The sequence below is a fragment of the Macrosteles quadrilineatus genome, unplaced genomic scaffold (genome assembly GCF_028750875.1).
Source record: "Macrosteles quadrilineatus isolate MER2022 unplaced genomic scaffold, UCM_ALF_1.0 Scaffold_1__1_contigs__length_201487025, whole genome shotgun sequence".
NCBI classification, from domain to species: domain Eukaryota; kingdom Metazoa; phylum Arthropoda; class Insecta; order Hemiptera; family Cicadellidae; genus Macrosteles; species Macrosteles quadrilineatus.
In genome coordinates this window covers 176,447,919-176,467,817 of record NW_026542594.1, presented here as the reverse complement: position 1 = coordinate 176,467,817, position 19,899 = coordinate 176,447,919, and the positions used below count along the sequence as shown (strand labels likewise).

The following is a 19,899-nucleotide window of genomic DNA, read 5'->3' as shown; positions in this document are numbered from 1 at the left end:
AGCAAGGAAACTAACACTTACACGAAAATGTGCTGAAGATGCGAGCGAAGAAAGCACAGGTAGCGAATACTTACTTTACTTAACGGCTGACTGAAGCTGTTTCACTTATTGGAGCGACAATATTTCAGCGAGAAGTGTTAGCAGCTTACTTGGTAACATTCAGACGCCACATTTATAAGCTAGCTTTTAAAACGAATAGGCTTTTAAAATGAAATTATTTGGCTAATTTTGAGTTTTTTAATAAATATTTCTACGAAGGTTTGCTTTTAATTAAATTTTGTTGCCAATATGAAAATGAACTTTAACACAATAGACACAACATGACCCAAGCGAAAAAAGCGACAAAAAAAGTTTGAAAGCAAAGATCTTTGAAGAATTTAAATGAGTAGGTTACAAAAAAATAAGACATCAAAGAAAAAGTTAAAATAAATTATAAAATAAAATGTATTGTTTTAAAAAGTGTACAGATAATCAAACCAAAGGGATTTATGACTGATAATCATATTTTTTTAGTTAGTCTGCAAAGGTTTATTTTGTGAGATCACTTTTTGACTAACCAATACCTTTGGAAAGTTAATAAAACTACTATTGCGCTAAAACAAAGTATTGCCATTGGTTTCTTTTACAATTAACCAAAATTTAAAATAGTAAAAAATGAAAAGTTGAATGGGTGATTTTTATGTTATTTAAATAATATTTTTTAGCTCAACAAAACAAATTTTAAATTATTTATTTTCAAATTTCAACTGTGATTCCAATGATTAAGGATGTAAATTCAAGTAACTTAATACATTCATTCAGTATGATTCCGAAGAAAATAAAATAGAAAATAAACTATTATATTGGGCGTTTATAAAACATTTTTATTAAGAAATTGTATATATTTTTTAATCATTTCTTACCATGCCAACTATAGTAATAACTTCTTCTCCCTGGGAAAATTTCACTAACAGCCAACATTTCAGCAATAGTTCACTAAAAAATCTTAAAACTAAAAGAAAATCTTTGAATTTTAATTTAAACCTTGGAAACGAATACAAACTAACAATATAAGGTATATTTTTTAGTCTGAGAGTTTTTTGATTCTAGATTTGATTGTAAAACGAGTACAAGAAAAAAATGCTTCGAATGTGTGTCTATTATGAAGGTGCAAATACAGGAGTTCAGTTGAGACATTACTGCCCGCTACCAATTCAGTTAACTACCGTACTTTCATTGTGCTATATATATGTTGTATGATATTTTAAGCCCACAACCCCGTGATAATCAATCGGTGCCAGGGTGGTTTGGATTACACGGAAGGTTGAACAATTAAGACTCTATTATGTACCTTATCTTTCTTGCGGTGCCATTTATTACCACTCTAATAAAAATATTTAAATAAAATTATGAAATTAAAATACAATATTTGTCCATAATTCATATTTATTATGCTATAGAAACTGTACACTTTTTAACTGTTGGTTACTCAAGTGTTAATACTTAATTTTTAACAAAAAAAAATGTTCTACCTTATTCATCCTTACTATGCAAAATTACAGTTTAGAAAAATACAATATACATGAAGCCCGTAACACAAAATATTTTAATGCTTCTTTTTTACTCTTTCAAATGTAACATCTACGTCTATGTTTCTATTTTTGTGATATTTTTAAATTAATTATCACCACATTACTTTTGAATTTGAGTTAATGGCATAAAACAACTATTCTATCTACCTGGCTTGGTCAAATTTAAAATTCAGATTATAAACTGCTATTTCAACCACATATTTTCAATTTAAATTCCAATTATTATGCTTGGAATTTATATATAAAATTCAGCCATTAATTTTTCAAAACTACCAAATCTCCCAGCACTTCTTAAAGCATTGAACACAAAAAAGTGATCATTTAATAGTGTTCATTGAATATTAAAACTGTATCAAAAACATTGTTAAATGTTAGCTTGTGTGATATAAAGAGTTTTTGTAGTTTTGAGCTTGTGTCATTTTAGTCATTGTTATAGTCACATTGTTAAAACATGAGCTGAACAATCGTAAAACACAAGAATTATAGCCAGAGACAAGTAAGTTAGGAATTAAGTAAAAACAACAGCTGTTATATTTTTCAGAGCAAGCTTAAAAAATAAACTCAGCTAGTTTTATTGTTTCAAAGCCGTAGCTAGGACCAAAAGGCGGTTTCAAGCTAATATGTTTGATATACACCATATCATTTAGAAAATTTATACTTTTCCTCATAGACCTCTATTTTAATAAGTTTAATTCAGAAGGTTTTTAAAATGTACATTCAATTTTTAATGTTTTTTTTTTTACAAAAATAACAAATGGTTTAGTAACTGTACTAAAAACCAGCAGTAAAATCCAACAACAATTTGTTTTCTCTATTTAACTTGCCTAACAAAAAATAACATTTTGTAACATAACAACCCTTTTTTTAACAGAAATTTAAGTACATCATAAACATTTTAGGAGCGGAAAAAGAACTTGCAGTTTGCCTGTGTAATTATAAACACTGGGAATAATTATAGAACACTCAGAATTAAAAAAAATATATTTATTGTTTTGTTTTAACGAGTTTAAAGTGGTTTCAACAAAACTTTGTTTGGTTTACCGTTGTGTTCCCGACAAAACAAATTTTATTTTTATTTTTTTCAAAAAATGTGATTGTTTGCTTAAAAAATTGGTTTCCTATTTTTGCCCTATTTTTTATTACTCGCCCTTTCCTGTGGCCTTTTCACTACGGCCTTGGAACATAATTTTATTCCAGACTTTAGTTACTTGTCATCCAGTAATCCAGTTTGTTATTCTACCTATGTTAGTTAACTTGAATCACAGATATAGAAGAAAGTTTCTATGTAGCTTAAACAAAAAAGGGGTTGTGATATGTTATGGAAATTTCATAACCAGATTTAGAAGCAATTGTATTATGGTTTTAATAAACTATCCATCAAAACCTTACCTAGCAGATAAAAAATATCGAGGGCCTATATACATAACAAAATTGATTAAATTGACCGATAAAAAATAAACTGCGACAAAATTAACTTAATACTGTTTAAGCATGTTAGCATTTTTAAACAATTCCTTAACTTTTGTGTTTAGATTATTTTTTTATTAATTTCTAAGCTGATATTGTTTTAATACAAAATGTATACTTTTGTGTAGTGTTTAGTCTGAATACTTAAAAACCTATACTAACAAATGTTTCCAAATGCCAGGATCTCAACACTGCTAATTTGTTATACTACTAAAAAATTAGAATTTTGGTTAAAAAATAATTTAATTCTGTGAATTTATTTGATTTTAACTCTTGTAAAATCTTGACCAGCGACTGGTAAAATTAAAATAGAATTTTTCAAATATGAACTAATAATTTCAGCAATCAATTAAAAGCTACTTGACTAATTAGATATACACAGAAAAAGTTAGCTTATAATGAAATTTGATGTAAAACTTAATCTGTACTGAATACTATGATTTGGTTTTGTTTTTTTATAAAAAAGCAAACACATAGCTAAAAACAATACAATATCACAATACTTCAGTAACAAATCAAAATTAAATATATTCAACTCTTAAATTTAATTTCGCCTACATCAACTTTGAGCATTTTTACCTATTACTTGACGTGCAGAATAAAGAAAAAAAAGTATCAAGTAGTGGTGGATATTTTTAATTTAATTACTAATGTATTAAGGATTTTTACATAAACCCAAAATTGCCAAGCTAGTTAACTAAAGGATGATGGATGATTACCCTTCAAAGTTGTCATATATAAATAATACAAAACATTTAATGACACTGGAACCAACTTAAACAGGACAAGAGCAGAACAGCATAGTTCTCATAATTAGTATTTTTTCATGGTTAAAAGACAGAAACTGCAGAAGATAGAATAAAAGCAATGCCACAGTGATCTCTTCTAACACTAAAACTATTTTTTTAACTGTTGTGAAACCCCTGGAATATTTGGGGGCAAAGGAAATGTTTAATAACCTCAATCACACATATGTATACTATGTATGTATGCTAACTCATACCGGTGCAATTTTGTAGCCTAACATTTAAAACACAAATATTTATAAATTTAACTTTTTATTCTGCAAAGTATAAAGCCGGAAATAATATGTTTTTATGAAAAACTAGCTGCATTAAGACTATTTTTAACAAACAATAGTAAACTTTAGAAAGCCATAAACAGTTGACACACTTTTTAATAGTCACAAGACAAAATTAGGACATGGCAATAATTAAGAAGACCAAAATAAGCACTTGTCACTACTAATTAAGAAATCGTCCAGACAACGAACTAAAATTTAATATGAAATGCGAAACAGATGGAAAATCTACATTATAGTTTGGAAAGAACATCCTGACAACAAACTAAAAAGTAATTGGAAGTGCAGGACAGATATAAGATCGTTATTATGGTTTTTAAGATAAATTCTAAAAAATGAACTAAATAGTTAATAGGAACTGCAGAACAGACAGAAGATTAATATTAGTTTTGTAGAGAACCTCCAGACAACGATCTAAAAAGTTAATAGGAACTGCAGTACAGACATAAAATCAATATTATAGTTCTGAAGAGAAATTCTAGAAAACTAACTAAATAGTTAATAAGAACTGCAGGGCAGATATAAGATCAATATCCAATATTATAGTTTTGTATAGAAACTCCATAAAATGAACTAAGCAGTTATTAGTACAGAACTTCAAGGCAGATGCAAGACAAATAGGCCTATAAGTCTGACTTTGTGGTTTCTAAAGAAATTCCATATCATGAATAGTTACACAGTCAACATAAACTACAGGACTGATATTAGACTAATTTTGTGGTATTTAGAGAATTAACAAACAAATAATTACTTAGTCAATATGAACAATATATTAGTGTTTCTAGACATATGACAAGGAGTACCATCATATAAATTTCCTTACTTTTTCAAGCTTGTGAATTTGTAAAGGAACACTAGTTAATAAACAATAAAGTTTGGTTAGTTCATTGGACAGATTTGATGGCAAACATTTTAAATACTACTCTTGTAACTGGTGCTCAAACGTTAATTTTAGTACCATTTAAGTAGGTAGCATGTTTAGAATAAATTGCTCAGACATTCTAAATTCTTAGTGTAAACCAAATTCTGTCACGCAATACTTCTAAATTCAGTGTAAATTTTGTGTAGTTGTATTTAAGCCTGTTAACATTTTTGCAATAAAAACAATGGTAATGTTGAATAAAATTTGGTTCGAGGTCAGTTAACATCGGTTATTGTCATAAAAAAATATTTAATTTAGTTAAAATAAATTTGTAGCAAAGTCAAATGTTTCGATGGTATACAAAATAGATTTTATGTTTTAACCCTCAATAAGTTAACTAAGAGTGTTAACCAACAATGTTATTTATTACTTCATTTGTGTATTTTGATATGGGATTCTTACAGACTAGGGTATAAATTACAAAACTTTCATACCTAAATAACTTTCCACAAGTCCCTCAATCTTAAATATGTGAAATGGTCAATCCAAATGGCACGGTGAAATGTCAACGTTACTTTTATTTTAGAAATGAAAACAGATCAACTGTTGAGTTTTAGACTACAATATGATTGTGTTTTTAACTTGATGTAAATGGATGATTGAGTTTCGTTACTGTGATCACCACGACAAATAGCACCCGACAAGAGGCGAACAACAATTAAAAGCACTAAAAATCAGCTGCTTCCTGTCTAAACATGCACTCACAAACCATAGACTATGTCACCATGTAAAAGCATATTGATTAATCTACGCTGGGTTAAATAAAGGCACACACAGATTTGTTAAAAACTATTTCCTGCACAATTTAACCCTAAACGATCCCATATGGTTTTAAGTTTTCAAAAGGTTTATTCAGTGTTTTTTTCTAGTTGTCTGTAAACGAGGCAAACATGATGGTTTTGTATGGAATGTTCTAGTATTTTAAATTTAAGTTATATCGTATTGTATTAATTTATTTTTTTTTAGGAAAGGAGGAATAAGGATTCAAAATACATTGAGTGGGAAAAAGGATATGGGTTAAGATTATAAATACAATAAAAATTCAGTACACTCTGAAAAAAGTCAAAAATATTAAAATTATCTCTTTAATCTCTTATTCCAACTAATAAAACATTATTTCTGAAACTACTTTTTGTATGTAAGTTTGGCATACTGTAAATCTTCAATTTATTGACTTTATTATTTTATCTACCTTGGCCTAAATCTCAAAATACTACAGTATGAATGCTAATGAAATGTGTATGCCCAAACTGTTTGATTCATTAAAACCAAACAAGTATCATTTAATTTGTCATCTTAATCTGATGATTGTTTATGCCAACATTTTTTAAACTTAAGCTATTAACATGCAATAAGGTTTTAAGCTTTTCCTGTCGATTCCTGAACAGAACAGTGAAAGCACTGTAAGAATTTGATCATTAAAAAATTTCCGAGAAATAAATCAACTTAAAATGTAACAAATATTTAAAGAGTTATTAACCTGTTAATTTTTGATGAAGTAAACCTATACAGTTTTAGCATGTATGTATTACTAATATGTTTCTTTGAATATTATAAACAATTGTACTAGAATTTGAAATATTTTATTTGTGCTGTAAAAGGGTAATATTTAATTAAATGGACCAGTAATGCCAATTATTTTGCAACCAAGCTATAAAATGAGAAACTATGAACTTGAAAAAATGTGTTGAAAGTAATGGTATCTGAAATTGAAATAATTAGTCATGCTCATATTTTGTAGTACCAGGATTACATATCTCTAAGATATACTTTTAGCTGATTGTCTTACTAATAAAAATAATCTTCCATAATTGAACTTATAAAGCTTAAAACCTTCTCACATTAAAGGAGGCAAAAAGATAATATCTGTAAATCATAATCTATTACGGTATCAAAAATAATCATTTAAGTGGCAAGCTAAGCAAAATATTTTTTTTTTACTTTAACTTTTTAGTTACCGTACTTTTTTGCTTTGAATTGATATAATATTGAGTTTAATTTTAAAATATGTAAACGTATAGGCCTATCCTTGACCATAAAAAAATACTTACCTTAAGTGTTAACATAAAAAATAACAAAACTGTGCTGCCTGTCTTTCCAGTACTTTTGGATAAACCAAATTTTTTGTGTGAACCAATTTTAATTTTTGTTTTATTTTATTAAGTTATATGTTTTTCAAACAGTATAAAGGACAGGTAAATATAATTTTGTCAAATTAATTGATTTTGAAATTTTAGGTGGTAAGAGATTTGTGATTTATTTTCTCATTAATAGATTTTTCTTGTAAAATAAGAGTCAGAAAAGGTTAAATTCAAAGGATGTTTAAAAATGAAATCCCCACAAATGGGCAAAAGTTGGGGACTTTTGAGGAATAATTATCAAAATTGACAGCAACTCTCAACAAGTTTATGAACTGGATTGTGTAATTTAACAATTTTAAAACCAATCTAGGCGTTATCATTCATTCACGAGTAACCAATATTAAAGGAAGTTTTGCAATGAATGTCAGAGTTATCAAAATTCAAATTAGCGCCAGACATACCAAAATTGGTTCTCATATTCAATAACCCCTGAAACCTAACAAATCTTTTTATGTAGAGAAAGCTAATTGAAAAAAGAAAATAGAAAAGTACTCACCAAACCGACGAGTAAAAAGAAAACAAGAAAAGTTCGTCCGAGGACAGTTTGACAGTAGACGTCACCGTAGCCGACGGTGGACATGGTGACGATGAGGAAGTACACACACGTCCAGTAGGACAACTGCTGGGGGTTGTTGAACTCCATTGGGTCTCCGGAGTTCTCCAGCTGGAACAAAACTAGTGGTTATGTCTCTAGAGACTAAAATAGAGATAATAAAGTTCGTAACGGTGTTACAAGACGGAATAAAAGTTTAAACAAGTAAAATAGAAGTAGAGAAAAACAGTCCCCTGGCAACAAAAGTTTTTGTTCCACCTTCACATCCTAGGACGTAGGCTCCAACCGTTTGACACAATACTACACATTACACATTACGCTAGGCCTAGATGGTTGTGGCATTATCGCCTGGAAAAATTCATTAATGGTTAACTGGATTTAAACCTGGGATCTTGGGCACCGAGGCCCCACGCTCTACCTCTAGACAAGCTCGCTCCCCTGCTCTGTATAGTACAGTAGACTCTCGCTCGTGTGTATCGGCCTTGTTCGGACTCCTGCTAGTTCGGATCGGGAATCGTGATTTTTTAGCGGCACAGTACAGTAGAAGTCCGATTATCCAAGACTACCTCGGATAATCAAAAACTCGGATAACACGGCGGTAAAGATTATTACCGGTGGAACTGCATTTGCCTGACTATCAATACTGTGGACCTGGAACAAAATTGAAAAAACGGCTATATACAGTACTGTATTTTCTTGACTCTCGATAGGATTTTTCGTAATCTAGACCGGACGTCCGCCACATTAGTCCAGATGAGCGAGAGTCTACTGTAGAACCAAGTGAAGGTAGCTCTCTTTTTAAATTACATACTTTGAATTGAGGTATTTTTCATTGGTAGATATGTGAGCTACACTCACCTTTATTTTTGTCTGATGATATGCAGGACTACATATTACTTGTCAAGTTTACTACTATTATACAGTACTAGTGTCAAGTTGTTGTATTTCTTGTACCAGGGTGGATCCCTCTCCATTAAGGTGTCACCAAAAATCCTTAAGACCTTGGACTCATGTGCCATAGCATGAGAAATGAGAAGAGTCCAGAAAGGAAGTAGTTGAAGAGCTTAAGAGTAAAAGCAAAACTAATATAGTGAGTAAACATAAGGAAAAATGTCTAGTAAAATTGAGCAGACTGAATCAACCCTTAACTTTGTGGTAATAGAGGGAAGGAAATTGAGAAGAACGTTTAGAAGAAGAAGAAGGTGGATGGATGTGAAGTGGTTAGGAGTGAGATAGCAGATGAAGAGGAATGGTAACTGTGGAGTGTGGAAGGATAGAATATGGAAAAGCCCAGATCAGGGAATAACCATAACAGAGGAGAATATGAAGGTAGTTTTAGTATTGACTATTGTATACTGAAGTAGACATCTCATCTATATGGATCACCTGTCAACAATTACTTAAAAGAACATTGTTGAATAAGCCAGTCACAGAATGCGCTAGTGTATAAAATTATATTTTCTACCTTATTTGTTTGTTGCTGACAAAGCTTATGGGTCATAACAGCTGCTATAGCTCACAATAAGTCTTTTCATCAGTTTGACTTGGTAAAAAAGTTTGTATTTTCAACAGAAATCAGTAATTTATATCAGCTCAGCACAATCTGTTGGTGGCTCACAAAACAAAGATTTTTTAAACTGATAGATTTGTATGTTTAACCGTACCAGATGGATGATGCCGGCAGCCGTCAACCATACTGAGATGAAGATGGAGACGAGTTGCGCCAGTCGTATGGATGATGAGGTCTTGAGAATATTGAGATACTGCAGAATATCCGGGACTGTCATAAGCCTCAGGGCTCGCAGGAACCTCAAACCTGAAAAAATTAAAAGGCCTATCAGTTGAAACATTCACAAGTAATATCTAAAACACAAACATACTAGAACCAGTTATAGTGATTGAACTACACCTATTAGTTTAGTTGATTTTATAGCTGAAAGAAACTTTATAATTGTTTTCAAAAACAACTTAATAATTGTTGTCCACCTATCCACGATTTATCACACAAGTTCATGTAACAAGAGCTATTTAAATTTAAATAAAGATTACCCGAACTATGACAAAGCCTTATTCTTGTTTGTACCTTTTCAAAAATTTTTAATTTCTGGTGATAATAAACATTTATTTTATTTTACTTAAGCCCTATTTATTTTCTCATTGAGATTATTCTAAACTCTGCTTCTGATAAAAAATAAGGTTCTGATGAAATAAATAAAGTTTTATAAAATGTCTAACTTGAATTTTTTTTACTTTTGGGTTGTTACTTTTGAAATGTTACATTGGGCGAAAAAATAAATCAGTAAGATAAATATAAGAATGAGAATAAATGATAATAAGTTTTTTTATGCATTGTCAAATTATTCACAGCATTAATTAAAATCCAGTGGAGTCAACGTTCTTGATCTTCTATTGGATTAAATGGCTGACTACAAAGAAAGTTATTTATTTTAATCTTAAAAATCTTATCACTAAGTATTAAGTAACCTTATGGCAATTAGTAACTTTTTATACAATTTACTGCTTAAAATTAATAATCTTTTATCAGTCTTAGCAAGTCTAACCTGAGGAAAATTTATATTACATCTATAGCGAGTGATAATGGCTGTGTATATCTCTCCTAAATTGAACATTTATTATAAGATTACAAATAGCAAAACCGCTTCACAAAAGAAAACTTATCAAATCCTCTTCAATATGCTATTAATATGCTTCAATATGCACCAGTATAGCATATGTTTATAAACCTTAAGTTCTGTCTAATTTGGTCATTGCTTTAATTAATACATTTGCTGCAATTGTGCAAAAGACTATATGGTTGCTTTGTCGAGCAGCTGGGTCATAAGATGAAGTGTTTACTGTTCAATATCACATTTAAAAATTTCCTTTCTGACCAACATCAAGGTCACAATTAATAAGTTTATGGTATTTTAGCATGTTACATTTCTGGATGGTAGCAGAACAATAGCACAGTTACCAAAAGGACCTTATCTAGTACTAATAGTCTAAATGCAGAGAAAAGGACAGAAAGGGGGTTTGCTATCACCTCTCCTTTTTTCTATACAACTCAAGCAAATGATTAAGTTAAAGGTATACAATTCTGGCGAATGACATCAAGAGTCCTGCTAATTCCTACTAATTGACTGGGCACTGTTCAGGTGGCCAAAATGATTGGATTAAAACCAGAACTGGAGAAAAATTTGATTGACATGTTTAATAAAAAAACTAGGCTACATTGTTCTGATTGTAAATGCTCAAATATTGCTCCAGGAATCTTGAAAACACCGTGATTGACTCTCCCAATCTTGGAACTTCGGGATAATTTCCTGTGATCCTCTTCTGTGATTCTTCTTACTAAACAATAACCTCAAAAGAGAGCCAACAGAACGCTGTTAAGGAATGGACGCTGGGTCATATGCTTCTATTCTAAATTACCCAGTTCATACAAAATTCACTTACGATTCACAGGATTTTTTCCATCAAAATTTCAAGTAAGATTGAGTTTTTTCTTTTTTCTCTTTGGAGGGGGGGGGGTATTTAGAACACATAGCTTTGTTTTAAATTTAAATACAGAAACCCTTTTCCCCTAACAGGATTGGCCAAATATTTGAGAATTAATGCGACTCTGGTAGGTGTCGTAAACTTCTTCCACAAACAACTAAACCACACTATAACGTCAAAAATCAAACATGTAATTTTTCCCTACTCGTAAACCACACAGTGCATGAGTTCGCTATAGACTTGCCACAGTAAAAACATCAGTAAACCTACTAAAGTTCTACTATAGATACTGTACTTATTTACTCACCTATCCATGTGCGATCTAAATATATCGAAACGAATGACGGTGGTATCGTAAAATAATCAACAAATGAATACATCTCGAGCATAAACCATAGTTTATCACTTGCAGCTATAAACTGAAACAAACAGTAATTGGTATGTGTTAGTCCAGTCATATTTGGTAATTAAATACCTACAGTAGTTTGTAGGCCTATAATATTTTATATCGTAAAATTTACTTAAATTTGTTACCATGATGTTGAAAATTGCCTTGAGGATTTCATTATTTGCATTTCAGTGCAATTTGAAAAATGCATTGGACACACTTTGTACAAAGAGCTGTTACCTATTCTTTATAAGTAACTGCTTCCTTTAAATTTAATGGAGTTTGGTCACGTATACAATCCCCACTAAATCTTACCTATGCAATTTCAGTACATTTCAAACAAAGATGAACTATGTATCAGGCTGTGGTGCACCTGGGAAAATCAAAATTTCCCTTAGGATTACATTAAGCTATATAGCATGTCAAGAGGAAGAAACAAGAACTATCGAGGGCTTTCTAATTGAGCTATTGTTAATAAGGAGAGTTACAAGCATAAACAAAAAGAGTAAATGGACTTTATGTACTTGTATGATGAAGAATTTTATTGATCATTAAAAGTTGTATTTAGATTTTATGTTTATAGTCTATTTTAAAATTCAAATTCTTTTTAGAAAAAATATTATTTGTATAGTAATTTGTTCGCTCCAGTCAATTAGCAGACCAGAGAGCACACTCAGTCTAGACTTATCAACGACTTTAAAATGTAACATAGACATTTTAGACACTGCAGCAAAAAATAGCAATGCACAAAACTTCTTGACAGTAAAAGGAAAATCAAAAATGTATATTTTAGCATTGACTTTAAATGTCACTTTCAATCCACTACGCAAAATATGTTAACTGTTCTCTTGGTTGAATTAAAGAATAATTAAAAATATTTTAAAATCCAAACTATACTCACTCGTATAAAAAAGTACACCATAAAAAATATATTGAAGGCTAAATCGATTTGTTGAGTAACATTGTTGCTCCAGCTCTGACATTTTTCTACTTCTTCGCTGTAACAAGAAAATTTTTCATTTGAATTTGTAAACTACATAACAAACTATTACAGAGAAGTAAGGTACAGAGGAAACTTGGGGACAATCATGCATTTTCAACTCTACAGTAGACTCCCTCTTATCCAGACTCCTCGGGACTGAGGCCAGTCCGGATAACGGGTTTTCCAGTTAAATCGAGGTCCCCAAAAACTCGTTAAAATTGACTGTTTACTGTGAAATTCTACTTAAATTAGAAGAGCATTGTATTTAGACACGTGATCTATGGTCTCAAAACTTTCCCATGAGAACAGTCGTTTCAGTACTGCCCACTTCCTGCCAATCTAGTTGGATTAAACCAATGTACTGATAAAAATTACCCTGTTAAAGAGATGTCATTTCTGCCAGGTGTAGTCCGGTTAAACCGATGTCCGGATAAGAGGGTGTCTACTGTAGTATGTTGTGCCAGAAATATACTTGTGACGAGCAAGGTTGAGTACGAGAGGCGAGCACTGTGTGAAAGTTCCTATCGCACAGGACACAGGATCTTCCTCCACCATGAGCGTTGTAGTACAAAGAGGGCGGCGGAAGCAGTGATGGACTTTTCCCTAGACGTGTACAATTGAATATTCCCTTTATACATTACTTATAATGTGGAACTACAATGGATGTTTTATTATTTGAAATAGACTACCTAGATCAAAACTGTATCAATTACATAATTGAATACGATTCCATCTATGCTTCAGTACCAAAAATATAAAAGTTGGTGTAGATTCATACCTTAAATTGCTCATTTCATTTTAAAGGGTTTATTATGCTGAATAAGATTCATATACACTGGTATTTAATAGCAATACATTTTTTGTCTGTTTTAAAATCTTTTTTCGTCTCCAAAATCTTTTGGAGCTAATTCATTAACCACATTTAGAAAACTTTGACTTGTTTGTTGAATTGTATTATTAAAATTGATATTGTTCTGTTTCCTTGAATGCAGTCCAAGCATACAAATGTTTTCCTTTATTGATTAGTATTCAACAAATGGTTCATAACAAATAAAGGAATTTTAAACTTGTAACTAGTAAAAGGTCTAGTACAGTAAATGGAATTGGCTGAATGATGGATTTGCTGTTTACATAAATACAACTAATTGTTAAATTCATCCTAACTAATCGGGGCTTAGAGCCGTTCCCCCGAAGCAATGTAGTCCTTGTATATTATATAGACAAATATCTTTAACAGAACAAATTTGAATAGTACCTAAACTGTGCAAACTAACTTTGTAGTTAAGAATTGCACTAATAATTGTAATTCTTGGTTTACAATTAATTCTTAATTTAGCTGCATGAAATCTTTAAAAACTGCTGTCAATTATGTTAAGCAAGGTTTGGCTTCTGATAAAAGAAGGTTTACTGAATTAATAAGTAGCCTATACCACGTGGTACTTTAATAAAGCCAAAAAAATGAAGAAAATTTACAATCCTTTAAAAATTTAGAATCATGCAATCTACATGACTTAAAGTGAGCAAGGTACTATGCACTCTTTGTTGGTTATTAGTAGGTAAAGAGTAATAATGTTAAATGCAAAATAGTTTATCTTCATAAATTGTTTCCAATAGCCTACAGAGATAATTACAATATTGTTTATGTTGAAAAAACCTTTAGAATCCACCTAAAATGTATAATATATAGTACTAGTGTCCCTGTTGCTCGAATTCGAGCAATTTCTAAGTATTACAGGAGTTACTTTAAAAGGAATAACAGTCATAATTTCTGATGATTTTAAATTATTAGACTCAAAGATTATGGAAATACTCAAGTACATAACAGATCGATATAATCAACATTTCTTGTAAATATCTTATAATTTTTCAAAAGCTTATTTTTTGTGTTTTCTACAAATAGCCTAACTCATAGCCGCATTAGGTTGTCCACAATAACGAATAAATATTAAAAAAACAAATGATTTCTATTTCTTCTCTTTGGCGGTGTTCTATGACTATTTTATGTTTCCATAGTTTGCAAATCGGCTCTTTCAATGATTACTAAGAAATGCAGCACAGTGTTAATTCAGTTTTCTTTGTGGTATATCAATTTATCCAGGCTCTCTCTATTTTTCCATTGTAGTATTTACGCCAACCCTAATTCAAATAGTAACTACTTCATTTCAACCAAGTAAGTAAATGTTTGTGGTAAACTAACTGTTAAATTAGCAAACTTATTGACTGTGTTTACAATTAACATATGTTCTTCTTCTCACTTTTAATTTCTGACAACAGCTGGAGTTTCGTAACAATATTTGTTTCCCATGTTAATCTTATGGAGAAATACGAAACTTTAAAGAGCCCCAGGGTCTCACCCTCTAATTATTTTCTTAAACAGAAAGTTTCCTGCACAACTTCACGTTACGCCCTTTCCAATGACACCAAGAACATGTAAATCGGTTCAGTAGTTTCGGAGGAGTAATTGTCACAAAAATCCTGCTTGCGTATTAAATAAGTACGAGAGGTCGTCCAGTGGTCGAAACTCGACCAAAAATATGTAATGTACTCACTTAACTATTTTCACCCCACACTGTAAATAAAACATGTGATTGGAGTTTCCTCCATTTGTTTTGATTTTCTGTTTATATTTCGTTGTTATTTCGTAACCAGCATAGCAACGCATAAGATCCATGTTAATTTTTTACAACTTTTAAACTTATTTTTTGTGCTTATCTTTGAGCCTATTTAAATTTATAAAGGGATTCTGCACACCTACAGGAAAATAGCTTTCCAACGGTATGCGTAGATTTTCCCTACGATGCACACGAGCTGAGAAAAAAGGTTTTAAAGAAACATGCTTGCCTATTAATATATAGATAGATAGATAACATTACATTTACTTACCTAGAAGCGTCAATGAAGTAAATGATGAGCGAAGCAATACTCAGTATAAACACCAGGACTACCTGAAAATACAAAGAACATTTAGAACAGATTGGAAATTGCAATATTTAGTAGGCTAATTATATTTCACATGTAGGCCTAATCTTGGAGAACCAAGAGAGTTAGAAGAAAATAAAAAATAAATACTGCTAAGATAATTCTACCATTTCTGATTGAATTTGGTTTGCTTGTAGTGAGAATGAAAACTCTAAAAGATAGGTGCTTTTAAGAGGAATTCATGCAGGCTGAAACATTATGATAAATTATACACACTTCTATCATGAAGTAAGGTTAAGTCACATTACCGTAGTAAAATTAATTTTGTTCCAGTGGCTTTAAATACGCTCCACTTTTTAGTTAGGTGTATAAAAAATTTGGATGAGAAATTACACATGATCAGTCCCAAACTAAGTATGGAGTACCCTGTACACATTGACCGAGCCTAAACTTGCTTTTGAGCTTTTCTCTAGTATATTTTTTGACGAATTTGATCATGTTTTTCCAGCCAAATTATATAACCCCAAGAGTAAAGTCTGTTCCGTTGGCTCTGGTTCAAGGCATAACAAATCAGCCTATTGTTGGTACACCCCTGAACTGAGGAGGATGAGAAATTACATGGCTTTTGTTCATGACCTGTATAAGGGCTCCAGTGATATGTGTAGGAAAGGGCAGCTCTATTCTCTTTATTTGGAGATCAAGAGGAACTATAGGGTTAGAGTCAATGTGGCCAAGAAATCCTTTAATGCAGAATCCATCCTTAGTGCCCCTAACCCATGTAAAGCTGCGTGGGACATTATCAATAAAGAAAGAGCGCCAGGTCCCGGGCCTAAAATCCAAGCATCCCCTGATGAGTTAAATGAATATTTTACAAGTGTGGCTGGAAACATCATCTCTGATCTACCTGTGTTGCAGACGGATCCTCTGGATTCTGTGCCGGACTACTCCTCCGTCCATTCATTTACCTGCTGGAATAGGGTGAGTGTAAGAGAGATATCCCAAATGATTAAGAATTTCAAAGACTCCAAGAGCCAAGATGTCTATGGCCTTTCTACACATGTTCTCAGGGCTGTTGCAGATCTCGTGGCCGTTCCTCTCACGCACCTGGTCAACTTGTGCCTGGCTCATGGATCTTTTCCGGACTCTCTAAAGAAGGCCCGTACTGTGCCCATCTTCAAGAAAGGGAACCCTACACTGATGGAAAATTTTCGCCCCATTTCTATCCTCCCTATCTTTTCTAAGGTGATGGAGACTGTGATGAAGAGACAACTCCTCTCATACTTTGAAAATAATGGCCTACTGGTGGACTCATAGCATGGCTTTCGTAGTGGTCGATCTACCACCTCCGCACTCCTGAGCCTGGTCGACACCATATCCCAGGCCTTTGAGGAAAATGAATCGGTCCACCTCAGCCTTTGTGACCTCAGCAAGGCTTTCGATGTTGTGTCACATGACATCCTTCTGGCCAAGCTGAGAAAATATGGTATCGGTGGCGCAGTTTCCGCTCTCTTGCGGACTACCTTGGCAACCGCAAACAAATAGTAACAATTATGGGTGCTTCTTCTACTATAGGCTCTCTTCCCCATGGAGTTCCGCAGGGATCGGTCCTGGGCCCTCTTCTTTTCACAATAATGATCAATGACCTTGCTACAACCAGCCATGCCCTCCTATGCAGATGATACCACCTTGGTCACAAAGGGGAAGAACATCGACCCGCTGCTGGAGGAGGCAAACAACACCCTGAGGCTGGCCAAGGACTGGTTTATAGCCAACAAGCTTAAGATCAACGAGGAGAAGACTCAGATCCTTTTATGTTCCTTGAAGATCGGTCTTGAGGAAAACAGCGTGAAGCTGCTTGGGTTCTGGATGGATTCAAAGCTAAGTTGGCACCACCATATTGAAAAGGTATGTGTAAAGCTCTCAAGAGTTCTCCACCTTTTAAGGAAGCTTAGGACCACCATTACCAGACCGTATTTGCTAGCGGTGTATCATGCGCTGTTTCACAGTCACCTCACGTATGGCCTGGTTCTGTGGGGTCATTCTCCATGGACACAGGAATTACTTCTGCTACAGAAAAAGGCGATGAGGATAATAACATCTTCTGGCTACAAAGCGCACTGTCGTCCCATCTTCCTGGAGCTGGGTGTGTTGACTGTTTATAGCCAGTATGTCCTCAATGTCTTGATCCTGCTGAAGGTTAATATCCACCATTTTGTTGTGAGAGACAATATTCATAGTCACCATACCCGTCAAGCTTGTGACATTGATTTGCCGAGATGCCGCCTAGCCCGCTCACTGAAGAGCTATCCTCGGTCTGCGATAAGATTTTTTAATTCCTTGCCGGTGCATGTACGCGACCTGGACCTAGACGATTTTAAGACGGCCCTACGTGACAGGCTGGAAAATAGGCCTCTTTACAGCCTTGAAGAGCTAGGCAACGAGCCACTTTTTAGCCATTGCCACAGTGTAAATAGTTTTCTTAGTATTAAGTAAATATGACGCAGTCATACCGATATCATCGGTCAAAGACACAGACTTCAAGTATTCAAGTATTCAAGTAAGTAAACTGCGGACTGCAGTCAATAATTGCTGTCCCTTGAAGATTTTGTTGCTGACTTTATTTATTAATCATAGGTTGTTTAAGTGAAGATATTTATTTATTTATTTATGGTTGATACTAACTTATTAGAAGGTACTCTGTAGGCTAAGATACTTTTAATTTCCCATGTTCATCGGTAGTAAAAATTAACTTACTGAAAATAAACCATTCAATAGATAATCAATATTGCAGAGTTGAAATAAGAATCCTGTCAACCCATCAAATCTCCAATCACAAGTAAATAGGATGTAGTAACGTCTAAAGTTTGGTTACCGGTATTTAGGCTAATGCCTTGTAAATTAGGCCTAAGACCTAACTAATCTAGAATTTTCAAATACAAATGAAGTTATAGGCTAAGTTACTTAATTTGATGAAGAATTTTTCTGGCCCTCACATGTCTATGCAAGTACTGAGGAGACAAGTTAGGAAATTTGTAGGGTAACGCAGACGCGATTCTTCTGAATGAATTGTCGTAAGATGGTTTTTTAAACTTATAGCGTAATTAGACATTAGGGACCAGAAAAAGGAATACTTGGTTAAACAGTTTAAAGTTTGACAAGGAACTCGTACATAAGTTAGGCATAAATACCCAATATTGCATTGTCAACATCAACATCACACAAAGCTTGATTTAAGTTTTCTTGATCATAGTACCTTGACTATGTATAGAGCTTTTGTACCGGTATCCAAAAATAAATTATATTTTCTATACGTTTACTACACATCTAGGCACAGAAAACATACTACTATAACCTCTTCAAATTATCTGCATTCATATTTTAAGAAAGACCCTAAGAAACATTATTTAACCTACTAACTAAATATTGAACTTCTATGCACTATTCTTAAGCCTTTACCTACTCGAGTTGGAAACACTTGAATTTACCTATTTTTTGTATAGATGCATTGTCAACTCTCAAATCTTTATTCACATAAACAACAATAATAGGTTAAACAAAACGAAGAGATGTAAACGTAAACAAACACAAAGACAAGACGACAGGAGACAGGACCAAACTTGCTGATAGAAGGAGAAGAACACTGCCGAGTGCCGATCAGCTGTTTGTGGTGGCAAACGAAAGCAACATACCTAAGGAGAGGTTTCTGGAAGTCAATGTTCATCGGGCCGTCATACATCACATCATGTACATGCAATTTTGGGTGTATGTAAACTTATTATGTAAACTGTATTTAAGCTCACCTATTCAAAATTATAAGCCTTAGCGAACTGTTGAGTGGCGAAAGGTTAAATATTTTTTATCTATGGTTTTTTTTTGGATGCATAACTTCAGTCTCCACTATCCAAGAGCCAATGCATAGTTTTTATCAAACCAAAACCCATTAAACTGAATTATTTTAGCTCATAGCTCGTCATATTAGGTAAACTTCGTCCCAATGAGTTGGACAACACCAACACCACATGGTTAAAAGAATACACACACATTTAAAAGTTGGAATCTGATTATGCAAAATTGCTACATACCTATATGTATATTATCATGTTTACTGGATTAGTGAATCGTACGATATGTATAATTGAAAATACCTTCTCAATCAAAATAAAAAGGGTTAGATAGTGTGGGTGTTTTGGAAAACATTCAACATACTGTACTCACAAATATAGTAAGGCCGAGCAAATAGAAATATACGAGAGTTCCCCAGACAACAACTTATCTTGGGTTTCTCGAGAGAACGATTCTTTCCTGAAGGAGTTATTTCCTTCCGTCTCTACACCGTTCTGTCCCCTCCCTACAAGTTCTTTTTTCAATCCTTCAATC

The 19,899-nt window shown here is 32.8% G+C and overlaps 1 protein-coding gene across 9 annotated transcripts in view; it reads right to left on the bottom strand.

Annotated features, from left to right (window-relative positions):
- Window positions 1–19,899, bottom strand: part of LOC128990621 (calcium-activated potassium channel slowpoke-like) — a 145,416-nt gene that overhangs the window by 70,805 nt on the left and 54,712 nt on the right. For all 9 annotated transcript variants that reach the window (XM_054413164.1, XM_054413121.1, XM_054413129.1 and 6 more), the window contains exons 2-6: window positions 15,487–15,548; window positions 12,523–12,619; window positions 11,541–11,652; window positions 9,400–9,551; window positions 7,679–7,846 (exon numbers count right to left, since the gene is read on the bottom strand). In XM_054413164.1, coding sequence (XP_054269139.1) covers window positions 7,679–7,846; window positions 9,400–9,551; window positions 11,541–11,652; window positions 12,523–12,619; window positions 15,487–15,548 — 591 coding nt within the window. The remainder of the gene's footprint in view (window positions 1–7,678; window positions 7,847–9,399; window positions 9,552–11,540; window positions 11,653–12,522; window positions 12,620–15,486; window positions 15,549–19,899) is intronic.